Source organism: Trichosurus vulpecula, chromosome 5 (genome assembly GCF_011100635.1).
Source record: "Trichosurus vulpecula isolate mTriVul1 chromosome 5, mTriVul1.pri, whole genome shotgun sequence".
In the NCBI taxonomy this organism is placed as follows: Eukaryota; Metazoa; Chordata; class Mammalia; order Diprotodontia; family Phalangeridae; genus Trichosurus; species Trichosurus vulpecula.
Genome location: NC_050577.1, coordinates 39851348 through 39864528, shown reverse-complemented (window position 1 = coordinate 39864528; position 13181 = coordinate 39851348). Strand labels below are relative to the sequence as shown.

At 44.5% G+C, this 13181-nt stretch overlaps 1 protein-coding gene across 1 annotated transcript in view; it reads left to right on the top strand.

The window, feature by feature from the left end:
* The first annotated feature begins 223 nt into the window (after positions 1-223).
* Positions 224-13181, top strand: part of PIK3R4 (phosphoinositide-3-kinase regulatory subunit 4) — a 70891-nt gene continuing 57933 nt past the window's right edge. Inside the window, exons 1-6 of the mRNA XM_036760161.1 lie at positions 224-398; positions 1235-1375; positions 3475-4250; positions 6649-6782; positions 7796-8378; positions 11279-11413. Of these exons, the coding sequence (XP_036616056.1) occupies positions 3515-4250; positions 6649-6782; positions 7796-8378; positions 11279-11413 (1588 nt within the window). The 5' untranslated portion in view covers positions 224-398; positions 1235-1375; positions 3475-3514. The remainder of the gene's footprint in view (positions 399-1234; positions 1376-3474; positions 4251-6648; positions 6783-7795; positions 8379-11278; positions 11414-13181) is intronic.

The window sequence follows — 13181 nt, the reverse complement described above, 5'->3', positions numbered from 1 at the left end:
TTTATGTAAATGTTGTCTCCACAGATTGGAATGCAAGCTCCTTGGGGACAGGGATTGTTTCCCTTTAGTCCCAGTAAAGCGGGCTCAGAAGGCACTTCATTAACCGGCGGGCTGGATGGATGGTCTGGGCTCCTAGTTTTTCTGAGTTCTCGGCGTCTTCCGCCTTCCTCGTCGCCTAGCAACCGGGGCTCCTCGGAGCGCTTCCTCCTTTCCCCCTTACGTCACTTCCGCAGCGTCCCGGAAGTGAGGTCCGACCGGTCGGTTTCCCCGCGGGCTGCGGGTCCTGGCGCAGCCGCTGGGGAGCCGGGGGTGGGAGGTGCCGGGGCGTCCGTGGGCCGGACCCCGCGAGTGTCCGTCCGTCCTTCTCCCCGCCCGGGGCTCCGGCCGCACGCAGCGAGGTGGGCTTGGTGGAGGCCGGTGCGGGAGCGAGATGCGGCGGGTGGGCTGGGCCGGGCCCGGGGCAGGGGGGATGGTCCCTCTGTTCCCCTCCCCATCTCCCTCCTCCGGGCCGCCCCGCCCCCGGGGCGAAAGACTCCCCTCGCTCAAGACGGCCCCTCCCCCAGGCCTCCCCCCTCGGGGCTGGTCCTACCCCCCCCCCCCCAAACTCCCGAGACTGGTCCTTACCCCTGGCCCCGCCCCCACTGGTTCCCTCCCTCCACCCCACCCCTCACCCCGGGCTGTTTCCTCATTTTCCCCCTCAGCCCCGCCAGGCCTGATTCTGCCTCCACTTCCTGTGATTTTCTCCCTGGTGCTCCTCCAGGGCTAGAGTCTCCCCCCCACCCATAACCCCCCTTTCCTCCCCTCCCCCACCTTTTAGAGCTCTTTCCCCTCAACTCTGGTTCTGGAGGATGGTCTACTTCAGGGGTGGGGAACCTGCAGTTCGAGGTCGCATATGTCCCTCTAGGTCCTCGAGTGCGGCCCTTTGACTGAATCCAGACTTTAAAGAACAAATCCCCTTAACAGAATTTATTCTGTACAACTTGGACTCAGTCAAAAAGCCACATGCGAGGACCTAGAAGGCCGCATGTGGCCTCGAGGCCTCAGATTCCCCACTCCTGCCTCTCAGTTTCCTCTGAATCTTCTTGTTTTTCTCTGCTTTTCAAAACTGGGAAGTGCAGCTCATTTGAGAACCTGGGTCTTGTTTTTGTTTCAACCGCAGCAGAGTCTGGCAGCAGCCGTTTTCACTGCCGTTTATTAATTTCCTTTCCCTTTATTTTTGCTTTAATTTTAACAGCTTTGGCCAAGATTCTACTCTGCCTCTCCCCTCTCTCCCCACTGTGGAATGGAAGTCTCATGACCTTTTACAGGGGACTTGATGGTTTGCAAAGCACTTTACAAAGCTTATCTCATTTGATCCTCACAACAGCCCTGTGAGGTAGGTATTGAGGCTATTATTTATCCCCATATTATGGTTGAAGGAAGCAAGACTTGGTTAGGCTGGTCATTGAGCTTTTACTGTCCTTTCTGTGTGTCAGGGACTGTGCTGAGCACTAGGGATACAAAGAAAGGCAGAGTCCCTGCTCTCCAGGAGCTCACAGTCTAATGGAGGAGATAACATGCATGGCAACTATGTGCAGGCTATGTACAGGGTAGATACGGAATAATCAATCAACAGAGGCAAGGAACTGAGATGAAGGGGGGTTGGGAAAGGCTTCGTGTACAAAGTAGGATTTTAGCTGGGCCTTGAAGGATGCGCCGGAAGCCAGGAGGCCGAAATGAAGAGGGAGAGCATTCTTGGTATCGGAATGGCCAGTGAAAATGCACAGCCTGGGAAATGAAGTCATGTGAGAAACAGTAGGGAGACCAGCATCATTGGATTGCTGATAGGGATAGAAGATTGCAGGGTGTAAGAAGACTGGAAACCTAGGAGTAGCCAGATTATTAAGGGGAGGATTTTGTATTTAATCCTGGAGTCATTAAGCATTTACTAAGCACCTACTATGTGCCAGGCACTGTGCTAGGCTCTGGGGATACAAAAGATGGTGAAAGACGATCCACGTTCTCAAAGAGCTCACAGTCTGACAGGGAACCAGCTTTTGAACGATTATGTACAAACGAGAGATTCAGGACAGATTGGAGATAATCCTGGAGATAATGGGGAGCCCCTGGAATTGATAGAATGGCAGTGTTGGGGTTGTGTGGCATGGTCACACCTGTACTTTAGGAAGATCAGTTTGACAGCTCAGTGGAGGATGGATTGGAGTTGGGAGAGATTTGTGGCAGAGACCAACCAGCAGACTATAGCATAGGTGAGGTGGGACACGTGAGAAATGTCATGAAGGTGAAATCACCAGGACCTGACCACCTAGTAGATGTAGACAAAGAGTCAGGGGTGACATCCAAGTTGTGAGCCTGGAAGGCTGGGAAGCTGGTGGTGCCCTTGACATTAATAGGGAAGTTTGGAGGCTATTATGGGGGAGGATAATGAGTTCAGTTCTGGACATTGGAGTTTAAGATGTCTGTGGGACATCCAGTTCCAGACATTGGCTATATCTTAGCCTCTGAGGTCCAATTATTGCTGATTTAATTGGCTACCACTAGCTGTTAAGTGTCAGAACTCAGGTGTTCTGAATCCAAATCTAGCACCTTTTCTAATACACCAGGTGTTTTGATGCACATTAATAAGAGCTATGTGAGAATGTAACTCAAGAATACTAGGATAGGGAAGGGGAAACTGGCCTCGAGGCCACAGGTGGCCCTTTATGTCCTCAAATGCAGCCCTTTGGCTGAATCCAAACTTCACTGGACAAATCCCCTTAATAAAAGGATTTATTCTATAAAACTTAGACTGAGTTAAAAGGCTGCATCCAAGGACCCAGAAGGCCACATGTGGCCTCGAGGCCCTGGTCTAGGATAATATATAGGATGGTAGATGTAGTGCTAGAAGAAACTTAGAGGTTTAGTTCAAGCCCTTCATTTGTACAGGTGAGAGTGGAAGTGACTTACCCGTGGCAATATAAGCATTTAGTGAATTGAAACCAGGTTCTCTGACTCCCATTCTTCTCACGGTACTGTGCTGAGATAGCTAGCCTTTTCTGTTCTGCCTTTGTGGCAGTTCAGCTGACTACTTGTATAGAATGAGTAAGTGTTAGTATTGTGTGTTTTTCTTCCCCTCCCCCCCCCCCCCACACCAGGGTAGGGTGGTGCTTCTTTTATGCCTGGCCACAAAACTGAGCTTATGCTAGATGCTAAGTAAATATTTTTTGAATTGAGTTTCTTTTTAAATCAAGAAATATAAATTCTTAACATTTTCAGCTTACTGCTTATGTGGCATATTTCTCTTTATTTTCCCAGATGGCTAGATCTTAGTGACAGACCATTTTCAAGTAGGAGCGTTCTGAATATAGAGAATAGTGAAGTTCTGCCAGTCTCAGTGAAAGTGTTTAGTCCATGTATCTCTTAGGAAAAAGGGAGGGCGCATGAAGGAATGTGATTGCCTCCCGTGTCGTCCTTTTCATTGATCTTTTTTTGTAGGTATCCTATCTTGACGATACTGACAGAGATTTCTGTCATTATGGGAAACCAGCTGGCTGGCATCGCCCCCTCCCAGATCCTTTCTGTGGACAGCTATTTTTCAGACATCCATGATTTTGAATATGACAAAAGCCTTGGGAGTACTCGGTTTTTTAAAGTTGCTCGAGCCAAGCACAGAGAAGGTTTGGTGGTGGTGAAGGTCTTTGCAATTCAGGATCCAACATTACCTTTAACTAGCTATAAACAGGAACTGGAAGAGCTGAAAATAAGACTTAATTCAGCCCAGAACTGTTTGCCGTTCCAGAGGGCCACAGAAAAAACATCCGAAAAAGCAGCTCTGCTCTTCAGGCAGTATGTCCGAGACAACCTCTATGATCGAATCAGTACCCGTCCGTTCTTAAATAATATTGAAAAGCGGTGGATTGCTTTCCAAATCTTGACTGCTGTGGACCAAGCTCACAAATCTGGGGTCCGTCATGGGGACATCAAAACTGAGAATGTCATGGTAACCAGTTGGAATTGGGTTCTTCTAACAGACTTTGCCAGTTTTAAACCTACATATCTTCCAGAAGACAACCCTGCCGATTTCAACTATTTCTTTGACACATCACGGAGAAGAACTTGTTATATAGCACCTGAACGCTTTGTTGACGGGGGCATGTTTGCCACGGAATTAGAGTGCATGAAAGATCCTTCCACCCCCTTAGTGGACTTGACAAACAGCAACCAGAGGACAAGAGGGGAGCTGAAGCGTGCAATGGACATCTTTTCAGCAGGTAGATTTGAGTGGCTGCTAAGTGAAGGATATTGTTCCTTCCACCCCCCTCCACATTGCAATGATAATGACTTGCATTGCTTTAGTTGGTTAGATCTTGAGATGTTAATTTATTGGCATGACAACTCTCTTTCCAATAGATGCCACTGACATTTCTGTGGTACTTTAAGGTTTGCCAAGAGCTTTACATGAGTTATTTCATTGATGCTTACAACAGCCTTGGGGGGTATTATTGTTCCCATTTTGTAAGTGAGAAAACTGAGACAGAGAAGTTAAGTGACTTTCCAAGGGTCACACAGCTAGTAAATATGTGAAGCAGGATTTGAAGTCAGGTCTTTGGGCCTCAAAATCCAGCACTTAATGCCCTTGTGTGAAGTCACTATATTTTTAGCAAAAGCTCACTATGTTCCAGATACACTGTAAATGGAGCATTGGTTGTTTTAGACAAAAATGCCCATATTTGTGAATTTTGTCATGATCTCTTTTAAGTTTTTCCATAAGTTTACATATTGCATACGAGTAATCTATTTGAGTTCTTTATCCTAAAAAAGTTGAAGCCAGTTTTAAACAAGTTAGGAAATTTATGATTAAAGATTCTGTAGTGCATTTGTGCATCCCAGGAATGTATCTGTAGAGCTCATGGCCACAAGCCCTTTTTGGAGTTGGAGATAGAATGACTTAAATATTGTTATTCTGGGTCCTTCTTATACTTGGTCCAGCCTACTCTTCTGTCGCTGATAGTGACACCAAGGGATATTTGGGAAGTTGTCCACTATCATATTCACTTCATAAGTTTATCTTGTGGTCACATTTTGGTTTTTCTTAATCTCCTGTAGATTTCTGACCAGAGTATTTATGTGAGCTCTTCTTGAGTCTGTTTATAGTTTTTAGTCTGTCTCATTTCTCTCACTTCTTGGGGGAGGCGTAGAGGCTTTAATGCCTTCTGTTTGTTGCAGAAATAATACCTTTCAAAATTCTTTCCAAAATTAATCATTTTTAATCTTCAGGAGGTGCTTCCTGAATCTAGCATTCCATTATTTTGTAGACTTCCTTTTGTAGACGTGATTGCATAGTCACCTCCGAGACTTCCATTTTCTTTCACCCTGAGCGGGCCTATGTTTGGCCTGTGTCATACAGCTTTCCTTCCCTCTTCTGAAAGAGGTCAGTGGTTCAGTAATCAGTAATTGGTTTGGATGTGGCCTCTCTGGAAGTTGAGTGTCATTTTTCTAGGCCTTTGGTCCATTATAATGGCTCCTATCTACTGATTCGAGGAAGGTATTTGTATTTTTCTGGCTCTCACTCAAGACACACATGTCCCAAGCTTTGTGAGTGGCTGGCAATCCTGAAACAGCGTAGACACCACAGATAGATACCATAACGTAAATATAAATTCTTTCCCCAGACTTCCGCATTTGCACACAACAACAAAACTCCCCAGTAAACCAATCTTTCACAACCTCCACTACATAGATGAGAACAAAACACTTGTGGGCTTCAGTTCTATGGATGATGGTCATCACACAGGAGCTGCCTCTGCCACTAGGTAGAAATGAAAGGCCTCCTTTCAGCCTGTTTGAGTGCGTATTGTGATTCAGGGAAATGTCCTTTTCTGCTCGGGTACATGGGTTACTTTGCAGTTCTGGGGTTATTGAGTCTTGCACAAGTTTAAGGTGAGCAGCACGAGCTGCCTTATCAGCAGTCCTTTCTTAATGGAAGATCTGGTGACCAGGCTTAGGTGATTAACTTCAGACAGTCTTTTTTTAGCATAACAGGAGGAAAACAGTTTTCCTAGACTCCTGTTTCTGTCCTTGCAATGAGAAAAACGATGGATGAGACTTTGTGCATTTGAGGTCCTGGGTTAGGGATTGTAAGGGACCTTAGACCATCTTATGCATTTCTCTTATTTTGTAAATGAACAAATTGCCCAATCCAGCAAATTAGTATTTACATAGGGACGTGTGTACCAGAACTGGGTTGTGAACTCAGGTTCTCTGGCTCCAAATGTTAGGTTCTTTTCACAATACTGCACTGCCTCTGGACCTGTAAAAATGAGATTTCTCCCCATTTGGTCAACACTGTATGGTTCAGTATTGCTTGTGGATCTTGGCACCGTCACAGACACCCTTGGAGTTTCAGTTTACTCCTCTGTAAAATGGGGACAGTAATACCCATGGTACCTATTTGTGTCTTTTTGTGACCCTAAAGTAGAATAATGGATGTAAGATACCATCTCTGTAAACCCCAGCTCTTACTGTTATCAGGAGTAAATTCATTTCATTTACATTAATGTTTGAGTTCTAGGAATTTGTTGAAACATTGACTCTGTGTGGATAAAGTGTGTTGAATTTAGTTTCTGTCGTATCTCCTTTGCTGTAGAGGTTGCACCTTATGTTTTCCAGGTTGTGTGATAGCTGAGCTGTTTACCGAAGGGGTCCCACTGTTTGACTTGTCCCAGCTTTTAGCTTATAGAAATGGACATTTTTTCCCTGAACAAGTGCTGAACAAAATTGAAGACCGCAGCATCAGAGAATTGGTAAGTGTGGTTAGCTTGTAATTGGAAAAGTCTGTGATAAGGATGTTGTAGAAAGACATCTTAACCTGGTACCTGGCACCATCATTTGTCTGGAACGGTCTGAACCTGGAACTGGGCAAAAAAGCCCCTAAGCCCCCTGTGAAAGCAGCGCATTGGCGTGCCTTCTCTCTCCCGTGTTAGACCCGAAGCCTGTTTGACTGAGTTTCTCACTTAATACTCGTTTCCTTGGATTGCTTGAGTATCCTTCAGTTTCTCCTTAAGTGAGGAAAAGGAGAGGAGAAATGTAGGAAATGAGGCACAGACACAGACACCACCCTTTGTTACTTAGTCTTAAAAGCCAGTGGGGAACAGAGGTAGTCACGAGAGGACACCAGTTAACAGAATTCATTATCTGCCCATTTTGGGACCATCCATGCCTCCAAGACCCTGGAGGCCAGTACTTTCAGCAGGTTGAGGAGACAGAACCACTAACAGTATCCTGGCCTAGGGAATTTATTCAAAAGATAAGTCACTACTTCATTAATCCTGAGGAAATGATGATAACAGTGTAGCGGTGTGCATTTATATATCACGTACTTTGTGCCAAGCACTTTACAAATATTGGCTAATTTGATTCTCACAAACTCCTGAGATGTAGGTGGAGTTATGATCCTCATTTTCATCTTGCTGAGTTTTTGACCTCCCAATAATCAGTGAGATCCAGGTGGCAGTTTGGATGACTCATTTATTATTGATGTATGTTGATCAGCATCCTCTCCAGCCCATGGCTTTCTATCCAAGTCAAGGTCACTGGCATCACTCAGACCTGTTCTCTGGTCCTGTGGTATGCTCCAGGCCCGTTGATGTGGGCAGGGGGACGTTAGCTTAGACTTCCCCCAGCTGCTGCATTGCTCTGAGGATACTTGGTTATGAATTTCCATCACAAAGTTGCTTATGTAATTTTTCATCTTAGTTTTATTAGGATTTCTAACCTCGTGTCTCCATTCCCTTTGATTCATTCATGCTTGGTGCAGGTGACCCAGATGATCCATTGTGAGCCTGATAAACGTTTAGAGGCAGAGGATTACTTAAAGCAGCAGCGTGGCAGTGCCTTCCCTGAAATATTTTACACGTTCCTGCAGCCTTATATGGCCCAGTTTGCCAAGGAGACGTTCCTCTCTGCTGATGAGCGTATCCTGGTCATAAGGAAGGATTTGGATAACATCGTCCACAATCTCTGTGGTCACGATCGAACAGAGAAAGCTGAGGGAGAGACGAAGGAGAATGGGCTGGTGATTTTGGTGTCTGTTATAACATCCTGTCTGCAGACCCTCAAGTCCTGTGACTCCAAGCTGGCTGCTTTGGAGCTCATCCTGCACTTGGCCCCGAGGTTAAGTGTGGAGATTCTTCTGGATCGCATCACGCCGTATCTTTTGCATTTTAGCAATGACTCTGTGCCCAGGGTGAGGGCAGAAGCTGTGAGGACACTCACCAAGGTTCTGGCTCTTGTCAGAGAGGTGCCCCGCAATGATATCAATATCTATCCTGAGTACATTTTGCCAGGAATAGCACATTTGGCTCAAGATGAGGCAACTATTGTCAGGCTTGCTTACGCTGGTAAGAGTTTATCCTCTGATTAATGATTTTATAGAAATTTTTCTAAGTTAGTGGCTGTAACTTTTACATAAGTCTCTTCAATTTTAGTGGGAATTTAATTTTGACATATAGCACTAAGATCATGTGTATTGAAAAGAAGTTCTGAGATTATGTTATCAGGTTACAACTCTGATGACTTCTGTGTGTCTTCATACTGTTGACATTTTTCAGAAGTAGCCAGTAATGATTGCATAGAACCGATTCTTATAATTTCATAGGGATTGCAAATGAAAATCTGGCAGCTGCATTTGAGTAACTTGGAATAAGAATTAATAGCTCCCCTGCCCAGTAACATTTTACTCTAATGCCTCAGAATGGTGTAGAGGTGAGCCAGAGTTCACTGAGGCCCTTCTCATGGAGGGTCCACCTCAGCAGGTCCTGCCAAGCTGGAAGACTTTGGCCATGTGGACCTTTGGGTGAGGAGAGGCCTAGTGAAGTCTGGAGAAGTGCATTACCAGGGTGGCTGCACAGCAATGAGTTTATTATTCATAGGAACTCAGAACAGATCCATCTCCTAGGTGGTAGAGGGGTTGGGATGTGTCCTAGAGCGAGAAGGTCCCTGTGGAGTCATGAGTCTTTGGAGTTTTGAAATAGAGAGCCCTTGGGAACCCCCTCGTGTCTTGGGGTTCCCTGTGTCCCTGTTAGAGTAATTTAGCTTGACTAAGATTGGAGTCGGTGGTCACAATTTCTTTTTCCTGGCTGTTTGATGATTAGTAAACACGCTTTGGATTCCCTGTCCTCCGTGGAGTTTCACTTACCCCCACCTTGACTTGAATGACTTAACTGTTTGCCTCACCCTAAAATCAGACTGCCAGCAATGCTGGAAACATTCCTTTCAGCTTGAAGGATTTCTTAGCAAATCAAAACTAATCCTCTATGTCTGCATGATAATTTGGTGGACTAAAGAGAGTGTTCAATCCTCTGGTTAGTATGTACACATTAAGTGTGGTATTGTCATTGTCTGAAAGGAATTTGCCAATAGGAATTGTGCTGTGGTACATGTTGTTGGTGCTGTGTGGAATTTTGGGGCCTACCCTCTAAGAAGGGCATTTTGTGGCCAGTGATGAGTTGACCCACTGTACCTGCTGCAGGTGGCAGTCTTCCTTTCCGTGGGTGAAGCCTAGCAGAGTTTAGGGTGGATGGCATTAGGACCTAAATAAGAACCCACAGAAATACCAATTAGTCTTTATTAGTTACATATTTATATAATATAGGACTGGTTGAACTAGATGAATAAATTAACTGATTTACTTATCAAATGTAAGTAGGTAAACCAAACAGTATCAAGTAGAGCAAAGGCAAATCTCCCAAGGTCAAAGTCAAAGACATTTGACAACAATTAGGAGACCAAAGAAACAGAGCAAGTAGCCAGCATCGCTGACCATACAGCATTGGCCCCAAGAAGACCATGAGGGGAGGGGACCCCGGCCTACTAACTGTGAAACAGCTTTGACAACTTGGGAGGATTCAGTTAAAAAGTGTTCCACGTGTTCATCGTGTCAACAGTCCTTATTGTGTAGCATGGTACGACAATTGGTATTCATTACAACCTTTAGCATTTAACACAAAAATATATACATTGTATTCAGCATCTACTGTTTACCAGAAAGCTAAAATGTGAGTGTTAAACCACAAGTGAGCCTGGAAAATCCGTCCTCTCCAAGGAGGCCAAGTCAGTGAGGTGAGTCAGGTGTTGGTTAAGGTGGGAAGCAAGTAAAGTGTAAACTGCTAATTTTGTAATACCATCTTTAATAATCTAGTGACTTTCTGTTAAATCAAGATTCTGTTCATCAGGTAAGTCCATGCGAAGAGGATGCTCTTAGGCAAGAAAAAGCATTACTTTTACCTACTATCATTAATTAGTTTTGAGAAAATATGACTGGGTGAAAAGCCATTTCAAGGGGCAGCTATTCCCATGTTGTTGATGTTTGTCCTTCATTCTCAAAGAAAATCCTGATATCAGGGAGGTGAGGCCATGGCATGTAAATGAATTGGATTTAAGTGAGGTAGGGCTGTCCAAGTCACCAGCCTCACTTTCTCCTTTGGAGCCGTCTGGGTCTAGTGGTCAGATACACCAGATACACATGGCAGTGGTATCATAAATGGAAGAGACTTGCCTGAGCACCTCTTTCCAAATGATCTGAAGCTAAGTGCTAACATTCCTGGTGCTGGAGTGGGCGGGGCTGAGCTGGTGCACTAATAGGCTTATGGGGAGGAGAACTGACAGTCCCATTCTTTATTTAGCATGACCTCTGACATTTCCAATCCATGAAATGAGGTGGGGGTGGATAAGGGTCAAAGAATCCCATGATTGCTGAGAGGGGAGATAAGCAGAGGGACTAGCTTCTTAGCTGAGTTCTAACCAGAGATGATGGTGCCCCTTGGAGAGTCTGGGAAGAAGCTTACTAAGCCTGCTGAAGAATAGATTGGGTGCCAGGATTGAGCTGCCCTGGTCACAGGGCCTGGTTGATGGGCCTTATGTGGAGCAGAGCAGACTTTAGGGTGGCATTCAATATGATGTGTTAACGCAAACTTTATCAATAACATTGTTTGTGGTAGCTTTTTGGGAGTATGTACGTGTAGCAGTTGGAGTTAGGTTAAGAGGGGATATTATTCTAAGGTTCATAGTTTTGAAAGTAACTAAAGTGTGTATTGTGAAGTTGGTAATTGGAAGTTTGACCAACTGAATTATTTTGATAATGCATTGCAAAACTCAAACATTTTTCTTAGTTATAAGATTTAAGATTTTTTGGAGTGGGGATAGGGTAGTACAGAATGAAAAGTATTCAGATGTAAGATTATATTAATAAAGATTATTAATAAAGATTGTTGTTTTCTCACTGTTTTTCTTCATCTTATAGAAAACATAGCATTGCTGGCAGAAACAGCTCTGAGATTCCTGGAGTTGGTGCAGCTGAAAAATCTCAATATGGAAAATGACCCAAATAGTGAAGAATTAGATGAAGTTACACACCCCAGTGAAAATTATGACACAGGTAATGTGGCTTTCACTTTCTCATTGCCTTTCGTCTTAGAGTGGTCCGGTAGTAGAAGCTCTGTGTGTTCTGGGCCAACCAGCTCAGGCCTGGCCAGGATGAGGAAAGGTCAGAAACAAGGTTGGGAAGTGAGCGCACCCTCCACTTTGCTCTGTCACCAGTTAGACTGTGACCAGACTTTGACCATACTTGGTAATTCCACGTTCAGATTCTAATTTTTATATATTTTATGTGTGTGTGTGTGTGTGTGTGTGTATCCATACACACACACACACACACACACACACACACACACACACTCTCTCTCTCTCTCTCTCTCTCTCTCTCTCTCTCTCACATGTTTTCCCCTCCATGGAAATTTTAGTTGCACCAGCATTTCTGTCATCTTTGAACCCGCATGGGTTAACAGTAGCTGAGAAATCCTAACTTCAGTCCCCTAACCTGAGTGTATTGTGATGGTCCTAAATTATAAATAGTGAAGCCTTCCTCTTATGACTTCTGGGAAGTTCCTTTTCAGAATTGGTCCCTTCTCTCTGTGCAGTAACTATAGTAAGGCTCCCTGCAGTCCAGGATCCTACTTTTCACTCTTGGAGCCATCACAGCACTTAGCAAAGTGTCATGTGTAGAGTGGACACTCTCCAAATATCAAATGAATGAAAAGATTCAGAATCACCCAAAGAAACATAGACTTCTAGAGTATGGAGCTTGAGAGGACTTTAGAGGTCACTTGATCTAGTCCCTCATTTTACAGATGAGGAAACTGAGGCCCAGGGAGATTAAGTGGTGCACATAAGGCCACACAACAGTACGTAGAGCCACCAGTTAATGACTAGACGCGGTCATTGTGGCTCCAGGTCCAGTGATCTTTAAATTAGACTAAGGGCTAGAAGAATAATAGATTCCTGAATTGTATGATTGCATAAGGCTTTTTTATATGACAGTTTGGAATTACTGTTATTTTGGGAATATTGGGAAAATTATGAATCAGCAGGCATATATGAAGTGTTTATTATGTGCCAAGTACTTTACTGGATCCTGAGAATATAAAGAATGAGACAGCTCCCCCTTCTGATGGAGCTTACATTCTATTGAGGGTGACATGTACATATATACGTTTATATAGAATCAATATATACAGAATGTGCTATCATATATATGTATATATATAGTGTGTGTATATGTACATGTGTATACACACATGCATACACATATATGCATATTCATACATACACATACATATATACGTGTGTATGTGTGTGTACACATACTATCACCTGTGGAAGTTGGGAGAAAGAGCCTTGGCCGTGGAAGATGAGATCAGTAAAGGCTTTAAATAGAAGGGAGGACATAAGCTGGGTGTGGAAGGAAGAGAGGAATTCTGTGAAGCAGAGCTGAGGAGAGCGGACATTCTGGACATGAGGGACAGAAAGCATGGAGACAGAAAGAATGAGTGTGCGCGCGCACCCATGTGAGTGTATGTCTCTCTGTGTATACGTAGAAGTGTAGCAGAAAAGACTGGTTGGGGCCAGGTTGTGAAGGGCTTTAGACGTTAAATGGAGGAGTTTAAATGCATTTGATTCCAGAGGCCATGGGTATTTCCTGGAATTGATTGAGAAGTGCGTAGCGTGGTCAGACCTGCACTTCAGACAAACCACTCTGCCTGCTAGTTGGAGGACAGATTGAATTGTGGAGAGACTTGAGGCAGAGAGACCAATTAAAAAGTGATTGCAGTCATCTGGACAAGAGGAATTGAGGGCCCGGACTAACG